Below are 17,773 nucleotides of genomic sequence, written 5' to 3'. Positions count from 1 at the left end.
AATTTCGTAAATAGCAAAAGACATAGAGGCATTTGATGAGAAACCGCCCCAACTTTCGCCCCTTGAATTAAGGTGTCAAAGTAATAATTGGTTTTCTTCCTTCCCCTGCTTTCTCTCCTTTCCTTTTTAAAATTAAAAAAACAAAAACAAAAACAAAACAAAACACGTGCTTTAAGTCAAATAAATTAATCAAATATATAATTTTCAAGAGACAATTAGATAAAGACACCAAAAAAAGGACCAATCAGCTTAGGAGGAAGATGCAAGGAAGGTAGCTCCTCTTTATATTCGTCGGAAATTTGAACGACTCGTAAATTAAATCCTTCAGATCTGATACAATTATATCCAAATTCCCTAAAAACCCTTTGGTTTGAATTCCGGCCGCCATGCCCGCTCCTTCCGACAACGCCGCCGGCCGGAAGCCGGAGAAGTCCAGTTTTGCCCAGACTTGTAATCTCTTGAGCCAGTACTTGAAGGAGAAGAGAAGCCTTGGAGTCACGAGGATTGAAATCGAACCAAAAGGTACTTTAATTTCTTTTTCTGGGTTTTCGAAACTTTTAATTAATTCATTAATTCGAAATATTTTCTGGATTTTGAAGGCGTGTTCTAATATGTGGTTGTGTTTCAGATGAGGTTTCGACGGTTGGTCGACCGGCGGCGATCAGGAACTTGCTGACGAACATGGAAAGCCCAGAAGAGAAGGGCTCCGGGCAGATGACCATTTTCTACGGCGGAAAAGTAGTGGTGTTCAATGATCTTCCGCCGGAGAGGGCGGAGGAGATCATGGCCATGGCCGGCAAGGGAACGGCAACAACCCTCTCTTCCAGATCCGCCGCCGCCGGAGAACAACTCCATCCGCAACCTCAGGCTAAAGCCCAAGGCGATTTGCCCATTGCAAGAAGAGCTTCCCTCCACCGATTCTTCGAGAAGAGAAAAGACAGGTAATTATCTTTTTTTTTATTGTCAAAATTAGTCTATTTTCCAATTGAAAAATCAATTACCATCACTTCCAAATACATTCTACTCTCAAATTGAATATTATTCTGCTTCTAATTAATTGTTTTCGTAATTTGGGTTTATTCAGGGCTGCAGCAAGAGCGCCATACCAAGTGAATCCGCACCAATATTCAGCCTCTTCTAACCACAAATCTTCGAACCACTTTGATCTAAATTTATAAGCGAAGGCAATGTTTTAATTTTTACTCTTCATTAAGTTTATCTCCCTAATTTTACTGCAAAATTCTGACTACACACTTTATTGTCGTAACCATGTCTCTTATCCTACCGGTTCCAGTTTGTATGAACAAGAACAGAGAGCTCTGTAATTATCTTTCAGATTTATACCTCGTGATTATTAGTTGACTTTATGAAATTTTAGGGTTTTTGATTATGGTGTTTTGGCCCTTTTCGATTTGTTTAACTAATCATAGCCTTGATTGTTGTTAATACATGAATTGATGCTGCAATTGGGCCAAAAAAATGAAACCCATGTTTCAAATTATTTCACATGTGTGTGATTGTCTAGAAAATTTAAAGATAGAGATAAACAAACTTCGCAAACAACAATTTTTAGACCACCTAAAGAAATTTTGTTGTACTTACAAAAATAAAATAAAATTAATAGGGTGGGATCCAACCCACAATTTACTAAATAATAAATAAATAAATAAAATAAATTATTTTCCTAAAGAAAAAGTTTAATTTTTCCTTCCACTGGTAGTAGTTTATTGGGCCCTTGAGATGAAATAAAAACTTCTTAATAAATTAAATTATAGTTTCCAATTATTAGTTCTAGAATTGTGAAAGAAAATTCAATTTTATGTTAGAATTTTGTTTCGTGACCTATAAAATTGGATAACTATTCTAATATTTACCTTCAACTTGAAAAAATATTCCTACTTTTACCATTTAATAAAATTTTCATTTGAATAATGTTAAAAAATTATTACCTATTTCATTCCATTAATAATATAACAAATATTTGGACCTTTTTGATATGATTTTAGATAAAAAGAATTAATTTTTCAATAATTATTTAACAGTCGATGTATTAACCAAACTTAATTTTGTACCAACTTCACTTTTTAAAATTAGTAAGTTTTTTCTTTATTTTCTAAGGGTTAAAATTAGTGGATGAATTAGCATAAATTTATTATAAAGTCAAATTGTCACACTCATTTGAATTTATAGTTTAATTTGATAAACTTGAAAGTTGTTAAATTATGGTGCTATTTTATTATTATTAGTATTATTATTTATTGTTGTTGTTATTATTATTATGTTTTGAGAGGAGGCAAAAGAACTAGATCACACTTTCAATAACAAATTTACTGTTTATAAAAAAAAAATAATATCAAATTTACTCGGGGAAGAAAATACTCCATATTTAGTCACATAGTACTAACATAGCAAAAAATAATTACAAATACAAATTTTATAACAATAATTAATTTTGTAGATGCTAAAAGGTCACATACTATAATAGTTTGTAAAAATAAGAAAAAAAACATACAAATTAAGTGGCACAATAGCTATGAAATGGTTTCACGGGATTTAACTGATTTTCTTGATCGTTGAATATCATTGAGAAATAGAAGTCCGTGTTATCAAATGATTTCCTGCGATTATTTATAGTATGATGAAGAAAAACGGTACACTACTCGAGCTTCTAATCCATGTCCCAAAAATATGAAGTACGTGTTTTGAAAAGGTCTAATTTATCCACATTATTTGAACTTTTGAATAATTATCAGACGAATTCATGAAAATGAAACATTTTCACATGAAAAACATCAAACATATGTTAGACATTTTCGAAAAGAAAAATAATTTTGCATAAATTTGAAATGCGTTGTTTTTTTTTAACTAAAGAAAATATGAAAATTAAATTTGACTCTTTAACGAAATCTGTATACTCAAAATAAATAGAAAAAAGAAATAGGCCAGCCCAAGACACTATGATGATATTTAGGACATGACTTACAAATATGAACAAAAATATTATATAGAGCTAGACCAATTATACTTAGTTAGGTTGTTATTGATTTCCTTGGAACGATGACTTGCTTATTTTATAGAATTTTGAGGTAGGCCCTCTCATTGCGCTATCACACATTGTGTTCAATGGTAGTGAGATGTTGTTTTACAATTTTCTTTTTTTTTTTTTTGTTTTTTTTACTTTTTATATACATAACCTTTCAATTATGAACATGGAGAGATGAACCAATTTGTATTATAAACTTAAATATGAATGTTTGAAAATAATTTTCTTTAAATGGACTAATTGAGAGGAGATAATTCAATTAGCTAGATAGCATTATTTTTTTCTATTTTTTATTATTTTTTAAAGTTGAATGTAAATTATTCTATTTGAAATAACATGAAGTTCATTTAATTTAAACTCTTAACGGCCAGACCAGTTTAGATCGAAATAAAATTTGTCCTTCTGACAATACCTAGATATCTTATAATTTTTGAAACAAATACGGACAGAAGCTAAGATTCAATTTAAATTTAGTACTTAAAAAATGTGACAATGATAATATACCATTTAAATTTATTTCGTGTCAAATAACATGATATTTTTCAAAAAAAAAAAAAGAATGATGTAAAAGAAAAATTATGGGTTTTGATTATTTTTATTAGATAAAATTTTTATTTGTTATTTTTAAACAAAATATATGTAATAGAAAATTTTGTTTTTAATCTAATACATTTTAAAATGTAAAATTATATAAAAAACAAAAAATATGTGGTCTGAAAGAAGAAGCTGGTGGACTATATATATAAAAAAAAAAAAACTGGTGGACTTTGTTATTAGGTGTCGACGTATCATTGGTCAATTCAAACCGATAACATTAAAAACAAATGCACAGTATGACTGCTCTGTTGGGAGGCGAGTGATTAGGCTTCTCCTCCCTGAAGCCACTCTCTCTCTTCCCCCATTTTTCCGAGGTCGTTGACACACCTCGTTTCCAAGCCCTAATATATCGCTTTGTCGGGAAATTATTGTGATTTAAGAGCGTAAATTAAACAGAAAAATGCAGCATCAGAGGCTGAAGCAGCAGCAGCAGCAAGCTTTGATGCAGCAAGCTCTTCTTCAGCAGCAGTCTCTCTATCATCCTGGCCTCTTAGCTCCTCCCCAGGTTCCACCTCCTGTTAATCTTCTAACTCATTTCTTTTATTGGTTTAATTTCATTTCCGCGGTTTATTTTGAACTCTGTTGATTGCTTCTGCGTGTTATTGAACAACCGAATGAGGGTTAGTTTATACGAGCTTGATACGGGCCTTGGGTGGAATTATAGTTTCTTATTTCTGCTGCTTGTTTATACGGGGTCTGCATTTGTTGGATATGTTGTGTCGCGTTATGTTTCGTTTTCACTTCACATCGCGGAGTACTAATCACCTCAATTCCAATTTGAGCTGATTTTTTAACTCCTTGTTGATATTTTGATGATTGATAATGGGTTATGTTCTAATAAAATCAAATTTTCCGGCTGGGTTTTGGTTCGAGATGACATGTGAATTATGATACGATTCTCAGAATGTTGTTATTAGCAGTTGTTATAGGAACAGCGATAAGACTGCTTCCCTGTGTACTAGCGTTATATGTATTTTCTTTTCAATTGTATGTGATTGTAGTTGGTTTATTTTGTTTGCTCCCTTTAAGTTCTATTTTTTTAGTATAATTGGTCGAGAAAAATATTATTTTATTTTATGTTTTGACCACCATTTTATCACGTGTCGGTGTTGTATGTGGACATAGTATAATCACCTTCTGGAAAGTGCCTTGAGACAGTTGACAAATTTGAAAAGCATTGTGTTGTTGGCTGCCATTGAATATTGAATGTGCATAAGCCTGAGAAGGGTTATTATGCATTTTCTCCTCTTTATTATGTTCTTCCCCGGCATGCTAGTTGAATGGAAGAGCTAAATATATGGACAGGGTAGCTCTAAGCTAACCTCTTAATGATATCTTGAGATTGCTGTATCCTGACAAATACTGTACTTCTTCCATATAATTTGAGGTAGTCGGGAAGTAGAAGTTAGAACCATTGGTTTAGTTAGCCATATAATCATTCAAGCTGGTTTGCTACAGTAGTTTCAGTTTGTGAATGTATTTTAGTTAATGGTTAAACAGTCCTTTGCTTTCTTCTCTGCAAATAGAGAGCTTGTATATTCAGTAGTTAACTCTCAGTAAATACATTTGAGATTTTCTAAAGATATTAAACAAATAAGGGTGGCGTGAATGCAATTTATTCTTATTTTGTTGAAGATATGTTGTTATGAATAGTCATCCTGTTCAGTGAATAGAATAAATGTCTGTTTGTGGTTGCATATTATTTAATGATTCATGTATCTAAGTTTATAATTTTCAACTATTTGAAAGGTTTGTAAAGTGGAATTATATGTATTTGGACTAGTCTGGACTGTTCACGCTGCCAAAATTTGTGAAAAGTAGATAATTTTTATTAAACTTGAAATAAAAATCAATTTGATTCACATTAGGTTATTTTTATTGCTTGTAAGTGTTAGGATTCCTTTTTTAACCTCTCAGCATTAGATAGGAAAACCTTATGAAACCATTTTTTGCTTCTAGGTTGAAATCCTCTAGGTTAGGGTCTTTATCCCTTGTGCCATTTTTTTTTTCATTTTCCTTTTACCCTTTCTTTTTGCAGATTGAGCCAATCCCTAGTGGAAATCTACCTCCTGGTTTTGATGCAAGTACTTGCCGCAGTGTGTGAGTGTTTGCCTGGATACTATCCTTTGATTTGTTTTTTTGAAAATTTTTTTGTTTAACTACCTCATAATTTTTTTTGTTTTTATTTTTGTTTAACTATATTTATTCTTTCTTTTAGTTGGATTTCTTCCTCCATTGCATAAAGCTGTGTTATCAATCACTATGTTTGTGTACCATTGAAAAGATTTCCTATGTTGCTTTTTCAATAATAGTTTCATAGGTTTCCATTATTGGGATTAAATTCTATTATTGTTATTATTTGAGTCATTTTACTGATGATGATTATTAGAGTCTGTGCACTAACTAAATTTATGAGATGTATTGCTGATTTCGTAATTATCTTCTCTTGTTGCATTTCTCCATTCTCTCTCATCATTTGATTTATTGCATAATTGCTTTTGGAAAATTCAGATATGTTGGAAACATCCATGCACAAGTAACAGAACCACTTCTTCAAGAGGTTTTTGGTAGTATTGGTCTCGTTGAAGGGTGTAAGCTTGTGAGGAAGGAGAAGGTTTGTCTTTTTGTGTGTACATTAAACTCTAGATTAGTATTGGTCTTGTTAGAAATTGCTTGTTATCTTTTATGTTTTGAGCCCATTAGCCAGTTGTAATCATACTGATCTACATGTGTGTTGCTCTGCTTTAAGTAGTCATCCTATGGATTTGTCCACTACTTTGATCGAAGATCAGCTGCCCTTGCTATTTTGTCACTCAATGGGAGGCATTTGTGAGTAGAACTGTGGGATTTTTAAAAACTTTTACGTCAATTCTTCTTCTTCTTCTTCTTCTTATTTTGTAGTATCATCTCAGAAGTATTTTGCACATGGCAGGTTTGGGCAGCCTATCAAAGTTAACTGGGCATATGCTAGCAGTCAGAGGGAAGACACATCAGGTTGGATTTTCTATTGATAATTATTCCATTTACTGGTTTTATAATGGTTTTTTTATTATCAAAATAAAATTTCCACAATCATGTAAAACTATTGTTTATTTGTGCAGGTCATTTCAACATTTTTGTTGGTGATCTTAGCCCTGAGGTCACTGATGCTATGTTGTTTGCATGCTTTTCTGTTTACTCCAGTTGCTCGTAAGCACTATTTCTTTAGATACTAAACATTGTTTCTCGTATTTTTTTTTAACTGTCCATTTAACGGCTCCTTAAACACGAGGAAATAAGATTCATTGTGTGTGTATATAAAATTTAAAATTTAAAGGAAACATAAGTTTTCACTGCAATTATGAAAAGTTACATACAAGGTTACATAAAAACTCTCACTGAAACCTCCCTGTAGAAGTATGTATAAGAAACAAGCCCCTCAATAAAAAAAAACCAATAACAGAACAATCCCACCTACATGTTTCCTTGTCAGGCAAAAAAGGACAACCCACCTAAATCGGACAAAAACTGAAGAACACAACCAAGACTTGAGTGGCCGACGAACAAAAAACCATAGATTTATTTCCTTTAGGAGCTCACAAGCCTTTTAAACACGATGGATCTATCTGGCCAATCCTTACAATGAAGCTTTAAATGAGATGAACCAAAGACTGTTGAAATCCTGCAAACTTCTAGAATGTCAACAACTCCATAATTTCCATGGGAAAAGCGACTGCAATTACAAAGTTAAGACTTAAAGACAGTCTCCAAAGCTGGAAGAAAACTTCAGAAAGACATAAAGGGTAGCAGGTTTCTTTCCACCAATTCTTAAAATAACATGTCTGACCATAGCCCTAAAATGGAACTTATCTCTGCCAAACTAAAGCCCCTCACTCTTCCTCTTCATAGACATCCTTTCTTAAGATTCTTTGGTTAAGACTAAGATAATATTATCATGATGCTTTGACTAAAAATTGAGTTTTTGAACAAGTCTTATTGATCGATGCAACTTAATCACACCCTTTTATTAATTTCAGAGATGCTAGGGTTATGTGGGATCAGAAGACTGGGCGATCAAGAGGGTTTGGGTTTGTTTCCTTCCGAAACCAGCAGGTTTTGAATTTCTTCTCAGTGCTTGCTAACTGTTCATTCTTTAATTCTGTTCTGAAGAATGAACATTTTGATGCACCTCTTTCAGGAAGCTCAAAGTGCAATCAATGACTTAACTGGTATGTTTTAGTTCTGCTCTTTTGCCTTGATGGTTGCCTGCCAGCCCTTGTAATGTCTTTTGGGGTCTTCTAGTCACTATGGTAGATTTATGCTTGCAAGTCATTAATCCGATCACTTTTTGGTCTGTTTTTTCCACTCAGGTAAGTGGCTTGGGAGTAGACAGATACGTTGTAACTGGGCAACCAAAGGTGCTGGCGTGAATGAAGATAAACAGGGCTCAGATACCAAAAGCGTGGTAGAACTAACAAATTGCTCATCTGGTCAGTTTTGTACAGAATCTGGACCACAAATCATGCAGATTGCTTTCTTTTATTTCATCAGTTACTGCAGAGATTCTTACCTTCCTATTCTATTAAAACCCTAAAACTAAATTATGATCCATTTATATGACTAAGAAGCAGAAGAACTCTCTTTCTGTGCAAGTTCGATATTTGCTTCTGTGACATTGGTATTAGAGTAAGATACATTGGTATTAGAGTAAGATCTGAAAAGCTTACATTTATTGCTGTGATACTGCAGAAGATGGTAAAGAGTCTGTAAATAATGAGGCTCCCGAGAACAATCCTCAATTTACTACTGTATATGTGGGTAATCTTGCTCCAGAGGTAAGAAACCACCTTCATTACTTCGTGACCAAACTATTTAGCTCTTTAACATGCATGTAGAATGTGCACTAGCACACAAAGTTTTATTACGGGACTCCATGTAGAGGGGGAAAAGATGCTTAGGGGTGTTACGCCATCACTTGTGGAGGGTGTGTGATAACATTCTCCTAAAAGTCATTGTTTGGGTATCTGTCTCATTTGGAATCGGTTATTCCTTGTCTGCAGGTCACTCAACTTGATCTACACCACCATTTTCATTCTCTAGGTGCTGGGGTGATAGAGGAGGTCCGAATTCAGCGGGATAAAGGATTTGGTTTTGTGAGGTATAATACTCATGCTGAGGCAGCTCTGGCTATTCAGATGGGCAATACTCGGTCTTTTCTTTGTGGCAGACAAATAAAGGTATGTTCTGCTTTATATGGTGAAGCTACTGTATTGCTGCCAAGTGCCATATTGTCCATCACGAAGACTATAATAAAATATGAACCGCATGTCACTTATTCATTGCTGCTGGTTAACTCTGCTGAAGTTCTTGGATGGTATTGATCATGATTCATTTAAGGGAAGGAGCTCACTTTTTGGCAGTTTAACAGTCCATATTCTATAGATTTTGGTCTTATCTGATGTAATTGGGCCCCCTGAATATAAAAGAGAAGGTGCATAATGCTCTAGATTCGACAGTTGGCTCCATTTTGGGTGCATAATCAGTGCTTTTCTGTTTTAGGTTTTTTCTCATACACAAAAAGTATAGTCGTCGTCTTACTGAACAGTCATTAAGTGTCAAGCTGTCAATTGCTATCTTTCATTTTCAATTACAGCTGTCAAATTTCCAGGTCTTTAATACATCTAATCTTCTATGATCTCCTGGAAATTTCCATCCATCCTCTCTTCCCCCTAGTTCCTTGCCACGTTCTTCATGGCCTCTGCTCCTTTTTCCTTGTCCTACGTTCGTCCCTCGTTCCACCAAGATTGAGTGGAAATCTCTCTTTAGGCACTGAAGTTGGTAATGCCCATGGTGGCGGCAAGGTCAGGCTCTCAGAACTGGGTAAAGATAACACATACTCAATTTTCATTCGTTGGATTGGTGTGCATTGGCTCTCCAACCCATTTTCCAGTTACTATACTGGATCCTACGTTTTGTTTTTTTTGAACAAGATACAAAATTTTCATTGATGAATGAAAATAAACAAAGAGTTCTTCAAGGATACAAACTCCAAAAAGGATATGTTCCGTGGGTTGAGGAAACCACTAACCAAAAGGGCTCTCTCAATGAGATTATAAATGTTAAGGATCTCACATTGAAAAGAAAAAGGACCGACCTTACATTGGTTTATAATAGGTATGAGCTACTCCTCTCATTACCAATTAGTTTTGAGATGGAATCCCATGAATATTAATAATAAAGAATGATTCCCCCACAAAATGCCGATTCAAATGGATTGAAAACGATGTTACTACATGGATCAGAATTCAAAATTCCCCCATCCCTGAACAGCCTTTCTCCTCTGTCTCTTTTATTGAGCTTCAAAGTCTAGCATTTCAATCTTCTTGATCTATAATCTTCCACTGCTTCAATCTTCTTGATCTATAATCTTCCACTGCTTCGTTTGCAATCAGAATGGTGTCTAGAACTTGTCATCCTTCTATAAAAGCACTCTGAGTACAAGAAATTGTAGAATTCCTTACTGACTTTAATTTTTCAGCAAATACGTGGATGTAGTTAAACTAATTGACCTGAAATCCTTGACCGTAGAGGCTGTTTCTTTCTTTAAAATGAGGCAGATGAAATTCTCCTTCAGAAAATCACATGCCCATTTTTAAAGAATTCCTGGAATAGTCTGATGAAATCCGGCTTTAAGACATCCCAAAATTTGGAGAAGAATTCCATAGTGATTCCATCGGGGCTTGGAGCTTTATTTTTAGCTGGAAAGAAACGGGGAAATCAATTGGGCACTCATGGCTGGAGAAATAGGCTTCCAATTAAAATTAGCTGGAAAGAGACGATGCTCTGGAATTCTTTTGTGTAAAGATGAAAAGAAATAAGTAATTTCTGATTCAATGGCACCAAAATCTACCAAAAGATTCCCATTAATAGAGTGCAGATGAGAAATTAACCTCTTCCTCTTCTTTGCTACCAAGTATTTATGAAAACATCTCGTGTTCTCACCCCCTTTTAACCACTGAAGCTTGCCTTTCTGAATTAAATTCCTTTCCTCCAAAGTGAAGGCTTAATACGCATTTGAAGAGTGATCTCAAAGTGATATCTTCTTGATCAATGGTTCCAGGCTTCCAGCTTTTTCTTTTGAATCTATCAAACTGATTTCCTTGAGAATTGAAGACTCCTTTTCCTTTTTTGACGTTTCAAATCTGAGATTCCAAACTTTAAGAACTGTTTTGAAATTCTGAAGCATAGAGTGAATAGCAAAACCAGCCCATCCGAAGGAAATATCCTCATTCAAAGTCTTCATAATTATAGAATCTGAACAGAGAAGGTCCGCACAAAAAACTACCAGCTTCAAGGAGAATAGGGAAGTGATCAGAAACCGCCCGAGATAACTTGGAAGCTCTCGAATTTTAAAATTTCAAATCTCCCTACCTTTGGAGATAAAAAATCTGTCTAACAAAGATTGCTTTTGATATCTCCATGGTAGACCATGTAAATTTACCATTAGAAAGGAGAATGTCCAGTAAGTTAAGCTCTCCAATAATGCCATTGAATTTCGTCGTACTTGTAATAATGCCCATTGGATATCTTTCATGTGACCATCGAGTAATGTTGGAATCTCCTCCCCCTTTTAAATGACACCCCCAAATACCTTTCCTTTTGGAAGCAATCATTGGGAAGAAAAAAAGAAACCAAGATTATGAAGCTCTTCTTTCTCCAAACGTGGTAGGCACCCTAATTTTTGCTTCCCTCTTAAATTTAAATCCTCCCATTTTACTATACATCCCTTTTCAAGATAACAAGAAAGTCGTCTCCATTATTGAGAAATTTCTGTAGATCTTCTATTCGGAGAGCAAAAATCCTACCATGAGTTTCCATTTAGTCAACTGGAAAAGTACTCTTGCCCCATCATCTCTGGTGGCCTAGGTTTGTGAGATTTATTCCAAAATCAGGTATTTCTTGCCTAGTGGAGCTGGAATTTTGCTGTAGAAAAGGAAGCTCTTTGGAGAAGACTCATTTTGGCCAAATATGGTCCCACCTCTGCAGACTGATGGCCTAATTGTCACTTAAACAATCAGGCTAAAAGTCCTTGGAAAGATATATGGGAGGCCAGAAATCTTAGCACATCCAGAATTTGTTTTTTGGTTGGCAATGGTCTCCATATCAAATTTTTTAAGGATGCTTGGAGATGTTCCACCCCTCGTGCGTCCCTCTTTCCAAATCTCTACAAGCTTAAATCCACAAATCTATTGCTCATCTTTGGAACATGGAGATTCCAATGTGGAACATAAATTTCAGAAGGCACTTTATGGACAAGGAGTTTCAAGTTCGGCTATTTCTTGCATGGGTTTCATCGATGGTTGTTGTCTAACATCCATTTCTGATTCTGGGCACTGGGAATGGATTAGCTTCAACTAGAAGAGGTTACAATTCGGACTGTCTGCATACTTTGGTTCAGGCTTACTTACTACTGAAGTTGTTCCTTTCCTTGTACTCCCACTATTTACTGTGATGCGTATTATTACACTCCTTGGTCTTAATAGTTAATATCGTGGAAAACATCTTTGAAGTCTGAATTTGAGAGTCAAAGTAGAACAGAAAAAAACTTTTACCATCCGTATTTGAGAAACATAAGAATTGCTACATAATCTAGGATTTTTTACAAACTGAGGTCAATTCATTTGGGAGATAACCCAATTGGTTTTTTGATACTTATTTACAGTGCTCTTGGGGGAACAAACCCACACCACCAGGAACAGCTTCAAATCCACTTCCACTACCGGCAATTGCTTCCACTCCTGGCCTTTCAGCAACTGATCTTTTGGCTTATGAACGGCAACTAGCAATAACCAAGATGGGCGGTGTCCATGCAGCACTCATGCACCCTCAGGGGCATCATCCCCTGAAGCAGGCGCCCATGGGAATCGGTGCAGCCGCAGCTAGCCAGGCTTTATATGATGGCGGCTTCCAGAATATCGCTGCCCAGCAACTCATGTACTACCAGTAGTAAATATGGCTTATCGTTTGTTTGATGAAACCTATCTATGTTGACTGCCTTCTGCTGAGATTATTTGAGTCTTCGGTGTGCGGTCTATCTCTGAGTCTCGGTCAGATTCTTCTTTTGCACCTTCCGCGCACCATATATATGGGAAGTATGTTTGTCACACCTTTTTTCTTCTTCTTTTGTGTGTTAGTAGGGGTTAGTGGCTATGAATATTAGAGGGAGTTGGTTGATCAACCAGAAAGTAATCTGTTACTGTGTTTTCTTCTTGTATTACCGAATTATTACAGGGTAATATTATGTATGATGAACAACAGCCCCAGCCCCTAAAAGAGAGGAGCCAGTAAAGAAAGCAGAGACCATACTGCAACAGTTCGTTCTTTTTCTGGAAGTGGGGTGGGGGTGTTTAGGGTTTAGGCTCTTCATGATTACTATAGAGCTCAAAATAAATTAATGATTGATTTTACTTGGATGATATTACTTTTAGCACCCGTTTGGAAACGTTTTTGTTTCTTGTTTCTCGTTTTTAATTTTATTAAGAAATCTAAGCGTACTTATGTTTTTTGTTTTTATTTTTTAGAAATATTCTCAAAATTGTATAAAATTTTTGGAAACAATCAAAATAAGTTTCTGTCTTGTTTCTTGTTTTCGTTTCTTATTTGACATAAATAAATATCTTATTTCATCCTCTTCTTGAATTTATGAGTGTTGGAAGTCATGCTTTTCTATTTTATTGATTTAAAAAAGAAATGGAAACAAGAAACAAGAAATGAAAACGTTACCATACGGATCTTTAGGTAATAGTTCTATGTGGCAGTGGGTCAAGAATACCTTTCAACTTTCTTGAAGTAAAACTTAGAGTTACTGTGAAATACTTGCGCAATTCAATTTAGTTATGTAAAATGCACATTGACTGTGAAATACTTATGCTATTCAATTTAGTTACGTAAAATGCACGTTGACTAAAAAATTGTCTATAAACTAAAGAAAGATGCCTGTAGTATTGTGTGAGGCCTCCATTGTCAATATCTATTCTAGGAGCTGAAAAAAGGGGACTTTCCACCCAAGTTAGTTAGCTGCAGGTACAGATGTCGATAGGGGTGGAAATATATTTGCTCGGGTCTTCTTGGGATTGAGTACGTCTGTGTTTGGATACGAATGTTGGAGAGTTTTCCAACCCTCTCGAATAGGCTGGTATTCCCTTCGTGATGACTGGACGTGTTCTATTTTAAATACCAAGAATCATAAGGGATACCTTTGTATCGTTTATTTGTTTATTAAATATTAAAATTGAATGTCCTTCCAAAGGTCCATGAATGTCCTTCCAAAGGTCAGATCAATTCTTTTAATTGCAAGGTTGAAGAAGTTATTAAAAATGCCTTTCCATGAAACCACTTGAATAATAATTTAAACCCGAGATGGGATAAACACAGAAAATGATGTTGTGCTCATGCAATTATCCTCAACAACTACATACAAATCTAAATCTTCCGCAGAGAAGAGCCACGAATCATTCACGAAAACTTAGTACTTGGCTACATTATGAAGGATAAAAACTGCAGTGTGATTGCAATAGATCAGTCTGTTTCCAGCCTTGCTATGTATTTGTCGTAAAAGTAGGCAGCTTTCTCAAGATCGCCTAGTTCAGTGTAGCAATCAGCAATTGCTCCAAAAGCTTCAGTGTTTCCTGATTGTTCTCCTTCCCGTTCAGAGATAGCCATAACCATAGAATGGTATTTGATTGCTTCTCGATACTTCCCCTGCCTCTGCAGCGAAGCCCCTGAAAGATCCAATCCAAATTTGTGTTAACATACCGACAATTGCACCATAATAATGGCATTGTATACCTAAGATTAACAGAGAAATCAATCTGTGGCAAAAAAAGGCTTTCAAGACAGCTTGAAGGCGAGACTCGAGCCATCTAACCTCAAGGTCTATAGATACAGAGTCTATACCTTCTTTAATTCAGAAGAGATTATGCTAAAAAAGATACTCGTACGAGTGAAAGCACTTGGGAAAAAACAGAAAAGTTGAGGGCTGGGTCAATCTCATACGTGCTGAAGATGATAGTGGTGGAGAATGGCCTCTAGAATCTCTATTTCAGAAAGTGATAATGACGGATACAAGATTTCTTTTTAGTTTGTTCACCTCTGTATAATCATTATAATCCATGTTTTTCTTTTTCCAAATTCAAATTGAAGGGTTGCACCATCTCAAGACCTGTAAACAGTAGACCTATGCCTCACTTTTTCTTAATATCCATGGATGTTCGAAAAAGCTTACAATGAACCTCGAATATTCTTACCAACTGCTTGACCTTGTTATATAATTGGTTGCTAAGGAAATTTGTAGACTATTAAATCTTAAATAGGTGGTCACCATAGTTCGAACCCATTTCTTATAAGCCACTTACCTCATTGGCTTAGACTACTAAGCCAAACCAATGGTGGTCGACCTATACCTAACTTCCTCAAGGGAACCAATCTTACTGTTGCCTTTCGCCTTCCATAATGTTCAGACATGTTCATCTACCCTTCTCACGGTTCACGAACATGATTTTGTATGTGATTTAGGCAGAAGGGGCTGAACGGTAGGCTACGAATTTCAAATAACCTAAACTTGAAGTCAACAACTTTAGGATACTACAAGGGAATGATTGGCGAAAAGCCAGAATGCTGCTTAGTATTACAACAAAGTTGCAGTGGTTTACATACATTCATGGTGAATGGATCACATTAGATGTAGGCAGAGAATTAAAGGGTTTAACATGGTCTAAAGGCCTCGAATTCAATGAATATATTTTTACTCAAGATCTCTTGGCACCACCTACTTGGAATAAAAATATTCATGCATTTTCACAAAAATAACAAGAACAGGCCTTCGCCTTAATTATGAATCGAATGAACATAGAGAACTCAGAGAACTACGTATATTAAAAATGCATGTGGATGATTTTGACAAATGGCTCCCAATAAAATATTCTAGATATCAAAGAGTTAATGATTTTGTCATATCGATAAAAAGATACTGTCTAATAACTTATAAGCATTATAGGAAGCAAGAAACGAAAATAAGAGATAAAAAACAAACCTAAACCCCTTGCAGCCTTCTTCTCCTCAATAGGATCGTTTAAAACCTGAGCAAGCTCAAGAGCAGTCTTAAACTCCACAAATGCCTTTTCTGGGTCTTGATTTCTCAAAAAGTTCTTTCCAGACTTCAACCGAGAGATCAACTCCTCCTTCCTTGGGTCAACAATAACTTCATTTTCGGGAATTCTTCCACCTACAGGAGCATAACTTAAGGCGGGAGCATAAGATTCAATCTTTGCTTGCCTTCTTAGTGCTGCATTAATCTGGCGAAGTTGTTCATTTAACCGCTTCAGTTCTCCCCTTCTTTGCCGAGCAAGCAACCCTATTAAAAAGTTGAATAAATTAAACAAGTTTTATATTCTCAATTCAAACTAGAAATATACATTTTTCACAAATAGATAATAAAGGATAATTGCAATGGGATACAGTAGAAATCTAGTAGCAAATCCAAAAAATTACTTCTCTTCCACATTTTTTACAACATGTTGGACAATAAATTTAGTCACGTGTGAAAGGACCAAAAGTCTTACCTCCAACAGTTGCCCCTACAAGGGCGACAGAAAGAAGTATTGGCATGTTGAAACCAGAATTTTCAGCCTCGCATGTTTCAGCCAAAGCTTTCAATGGTATGGAAAATGCAAAGACATTAGTGAAAAGAAATGCCATAACTGGAAGTCTCGTCTCAATGTTTCCCTGCAAAGTAGAAATCTATTAACAGAGAACAATGTCATATTCAATTGGCCAAAAACATAGTAATAAATATAACAAAAAGAGGTACCATTCCTTTGGGCAAAGAGAGAGAGGTCTCCCAGGAATGCTTAGCAAAGAAAGTAGTGGATAATGAAGTTCCCCAACATAGTTCTTGTACTTCAAATACTAATAGTTTCCATCACTCAGCAGAGTTCGAAATCATTTTTTATAATTGGGAGACCGGAGATCACAACCACAATTTGTTAAATTAGCGCAGTTTTAATTTCCGTATTATACATAAAACACAGCACATACTTGGAAGTTTTCATATACCGAAAAGCATAACAAGAAACACTAACAGTATCACAATCTATTGTACCAAACTCAAAACGGTTAGCTGGAAACTCACCATCATACCTGACATTTAAGTAGCGGCAACAAATTCTTTACCCCAAGTGGTCTGCAGAGGTTCTCTCCACAAAATGTGACAACATTGTCCAAATTGAGTGAAATGTGCGGCATTTTCCCTGCCATAAATAAAGACACACAACTTTCAGTCAGCTTGTTCATGTAACGTACAGTTAATCCCATTTCCCCCTTTAATGAGTACCCACGAGCCACTTAATCGAATTCCGCGTCAAAACTCCAAGGGGACAAAAACCCAGTTAGTTTTACGCGAACTTGTAACTGTACAAGTCCATTTGCGAGCTTCAACTTTATAAACACGCTAGGATAGAAAAATCTTTTGCTTCCTTAATTTGTCAGTTATCCCTCCAACTACGACTTCAAACCCTAATTTATTAACCCAAAATCGGCGGAAGATGTTCCTTAAGTTCAAAGCATAAAAAACTCAAGGTAAAAGTTGTGGTTCTAAGCATCTCCGACTCGAATTGAACTTAAAATGAATGGAGAATACATGAAGAACGAAGAAAAGATTTATACAGCAGCAGAATACTAACCGGAAAAGAAGATTTTGGTTGATAAGTGATCGGAGGGAGGAGATCGCGGGGAATTGGGGCGGGAAAGGAAGCAAGAGCAACGCATTGCCACCGCCATCGCCATTGCTTCGGATAAACGTAGCTGTTCTTCCAGTTCCAGCGTGCGCTCTCTATTAAAATTTATAAGTGACAGTATTAAGTAATTATAATTTCAATATTAATCTTCAAGAAAATTACATTTTTGCCACCGAATATGTTTGATTAACGAGTACTTGGCGTGAAAAATTAAAACACCGTCAGTAAACGGCAAAGACAACGTCAGTCATCACCATTCAATAATCATCAAACATATCCATTACACGAAGGGACTTTTTAGGCATTTACTAAATCAGGGTAGTTTTTTTGCCAAGTCATTTTTCTTTTTTGTTCAATATGT

The 17,773-nt window shown here is 35.5% G+C and overlaps 3 protein-coding genes across 4 annotated transcripts; 2 read left to right on the top strand and 1 right to left on the bottom strand.

Moving 5' to 3' along the window:
* Positions 1 to 253: 253 nt before the first annotated feature.
* On the top strand, positions 254 to 1,390 carry LOC111016866 (protein TIFY 11B). Its single transcript, XM_022292419.2, has 3 exons — positions 254 to 522; positions 629 to 941; positions 1,085 to 1,390. Exons 1-3 carry the CDS (start codon positions 387 to 389, stop codon positions 1,176 to 1,178), a joined length of 543 nt encoding a protein of 180 aa, XP_022148111.1. The 5' UTR covers positions 254 to 386; the 3' UTR covers positions 1,179 to 1,390.
* Positions 1,391 to 3,898: 2,508 nt separating this feature from the next.
* Positions 3,899 to 13,095, top strand: LOC111016923 (oligouridylate-binding protein 1C). Its single transcript, XM_022292499.2, has 12 exons — positions 3,899 to 4,145; positions 5,679 to 5,740; positions 6,152 to 6,254; positions 6,393 to 6,469; positions 6,573 to 6,634; positions 6,742 to 6,829; positions 7,657 to 7,732; positions 7,818 to 7,848; positions 7,990 to 8,109; positions 8,369 to 8,454; positions 8,680 to 8,856; positions 12,342 to 13,095. The coding sequence occupies exons 1-12, from the start codon at positions 4,041 to 4,043 to the stop codon at positions 12,624 to 12,626; spliced, it is 1,272 nt and encodes a 423-aa protein (XP_022148191.1). The 5' UTR covers positions 3,899 to 4,040; the 3' UTR covers positions 12,627 to 13,095.
* Positions 13,096 to 14,000: 905 nt separating this feature from the next.
* On the bottom strand, positions 14,001 to 17,518 carry FLU (Tetratricopeptide repeat (TPR)-like superfamily protein). 2 transcript variants are annotated; one of them, XM_022292553.2, is made up of 5 exons: positions 17,359 to 17,518; positions 16,817 to 16,926; positions 16,240 to 16,417; positions 15,711 to 16,031; positions 14,001 to 14,400 (listed from the first exon to the last, which is right to left on the bottom strand). In XM_022292553.2, exons 1-5 carry the CDS (start codon positions 17,459 to 17,461, stop codon positions 14,198 to 14,200), a joined length of 915 nt encoding a protein of 304 aa, XP_022148245.1. In that variant the 5' UTR covers positions 17,462 to 17,518; the 3' UTR covers positions 14,001 to 14,197. The 2 variants fall into 2 exon arrangements, with proteins under 2 accessions (XP_022148245.1, XP_022148246.1); XM_022292554.2 differs by having other exon boundaries at positions 16,240 to 16,402.
* Between the last annotated feature and the right edge of the window lie 255 nt (positions 17,519 to 17,773).

Source organism: Momordica charantia (genome assembly GCF_013281855.1).
Source record: "Momordica charantia cultivar OHB3-1 chromosome 8 unlocalized genomic scaffold, Mcharantia_2.0 BLBB01000008.1, whole genome shotgun sequence".
Lineage (NCBI taxonomy): Eukaryota > Viridiplantae > Streptophyta > Magnoliopsida > Cucurbitales > Cucurbitaceae > Momordica > Momordica charantia.
This window is presented reverse-complemented; position numbering and strand designations above follow the sequence as displayed.

Bases quoted from the DNA above. Each gene is read 5' to 3' on its own strand.
- FLU (XM_022292553.2), bottom strand. From the start codon at position 17,461: ATGGCGATGGCGGTGGCAATGCGTTGCTCTTGCTTCCTTTCCCGCCCC. The intron at 16,418-16,816 runs GTATGATGGTGA...CTCTGTTAATAG, and splicing joins TGCCGCTACTTAAATGTCAG to ATTTCTACTTTGCAGGGAAA. The intron at 16,032-16,239 runs GTAAGACTTTTG...ACTTTTTAATAG, and splicing joins TGTAGGGGCAACTGTTGGAG to GGTTGCTTGCTCGGCAAAGA.
- LOC111016923 (XM_022292499.2), top strand. From the start codon at position 4,041: ATGCAGCATCAGAGGCTGAAGCAGCAGCAGCAGCAAGCTTTGATGCAG. The intron at 6,635-6,741 runs GTTGGATTTTCT...TTATTTGTGCAG, and splicing joins TCAGAGGGAAGACACATCAG to GTCATTTCAACATTTTTGTT. The intron at 7,733-7,817 runs GTTTTGAATTTC...CACCTCTTTCAG, and splicing joins TTTCCTTCCGAAACCAGCAG to GAAGCTCAAAGTGCAATCAA.
- LOC111016866 (XM_022292419.2), top strand. From the start codon at position 387: ATGCCCGCTCCTTCCGACAACGCCGCCGGCCGGAAGCCGGAGAAGTCC. The intron at 523-628 runs GTACTTTAATTT...GTTGTGTTTCAG, and splicing joins GATTGAAATCGAACCAAAAG to ATGAGGTTTCGACGGTTGGT. The intron at 942-1,084 runs GTAATTATCTTT...GGGTTTATTCAG, and splicing joins TTCGAGAAGAGAAAAGACAG to GGCTGCAGCAAGAGCGCCAT.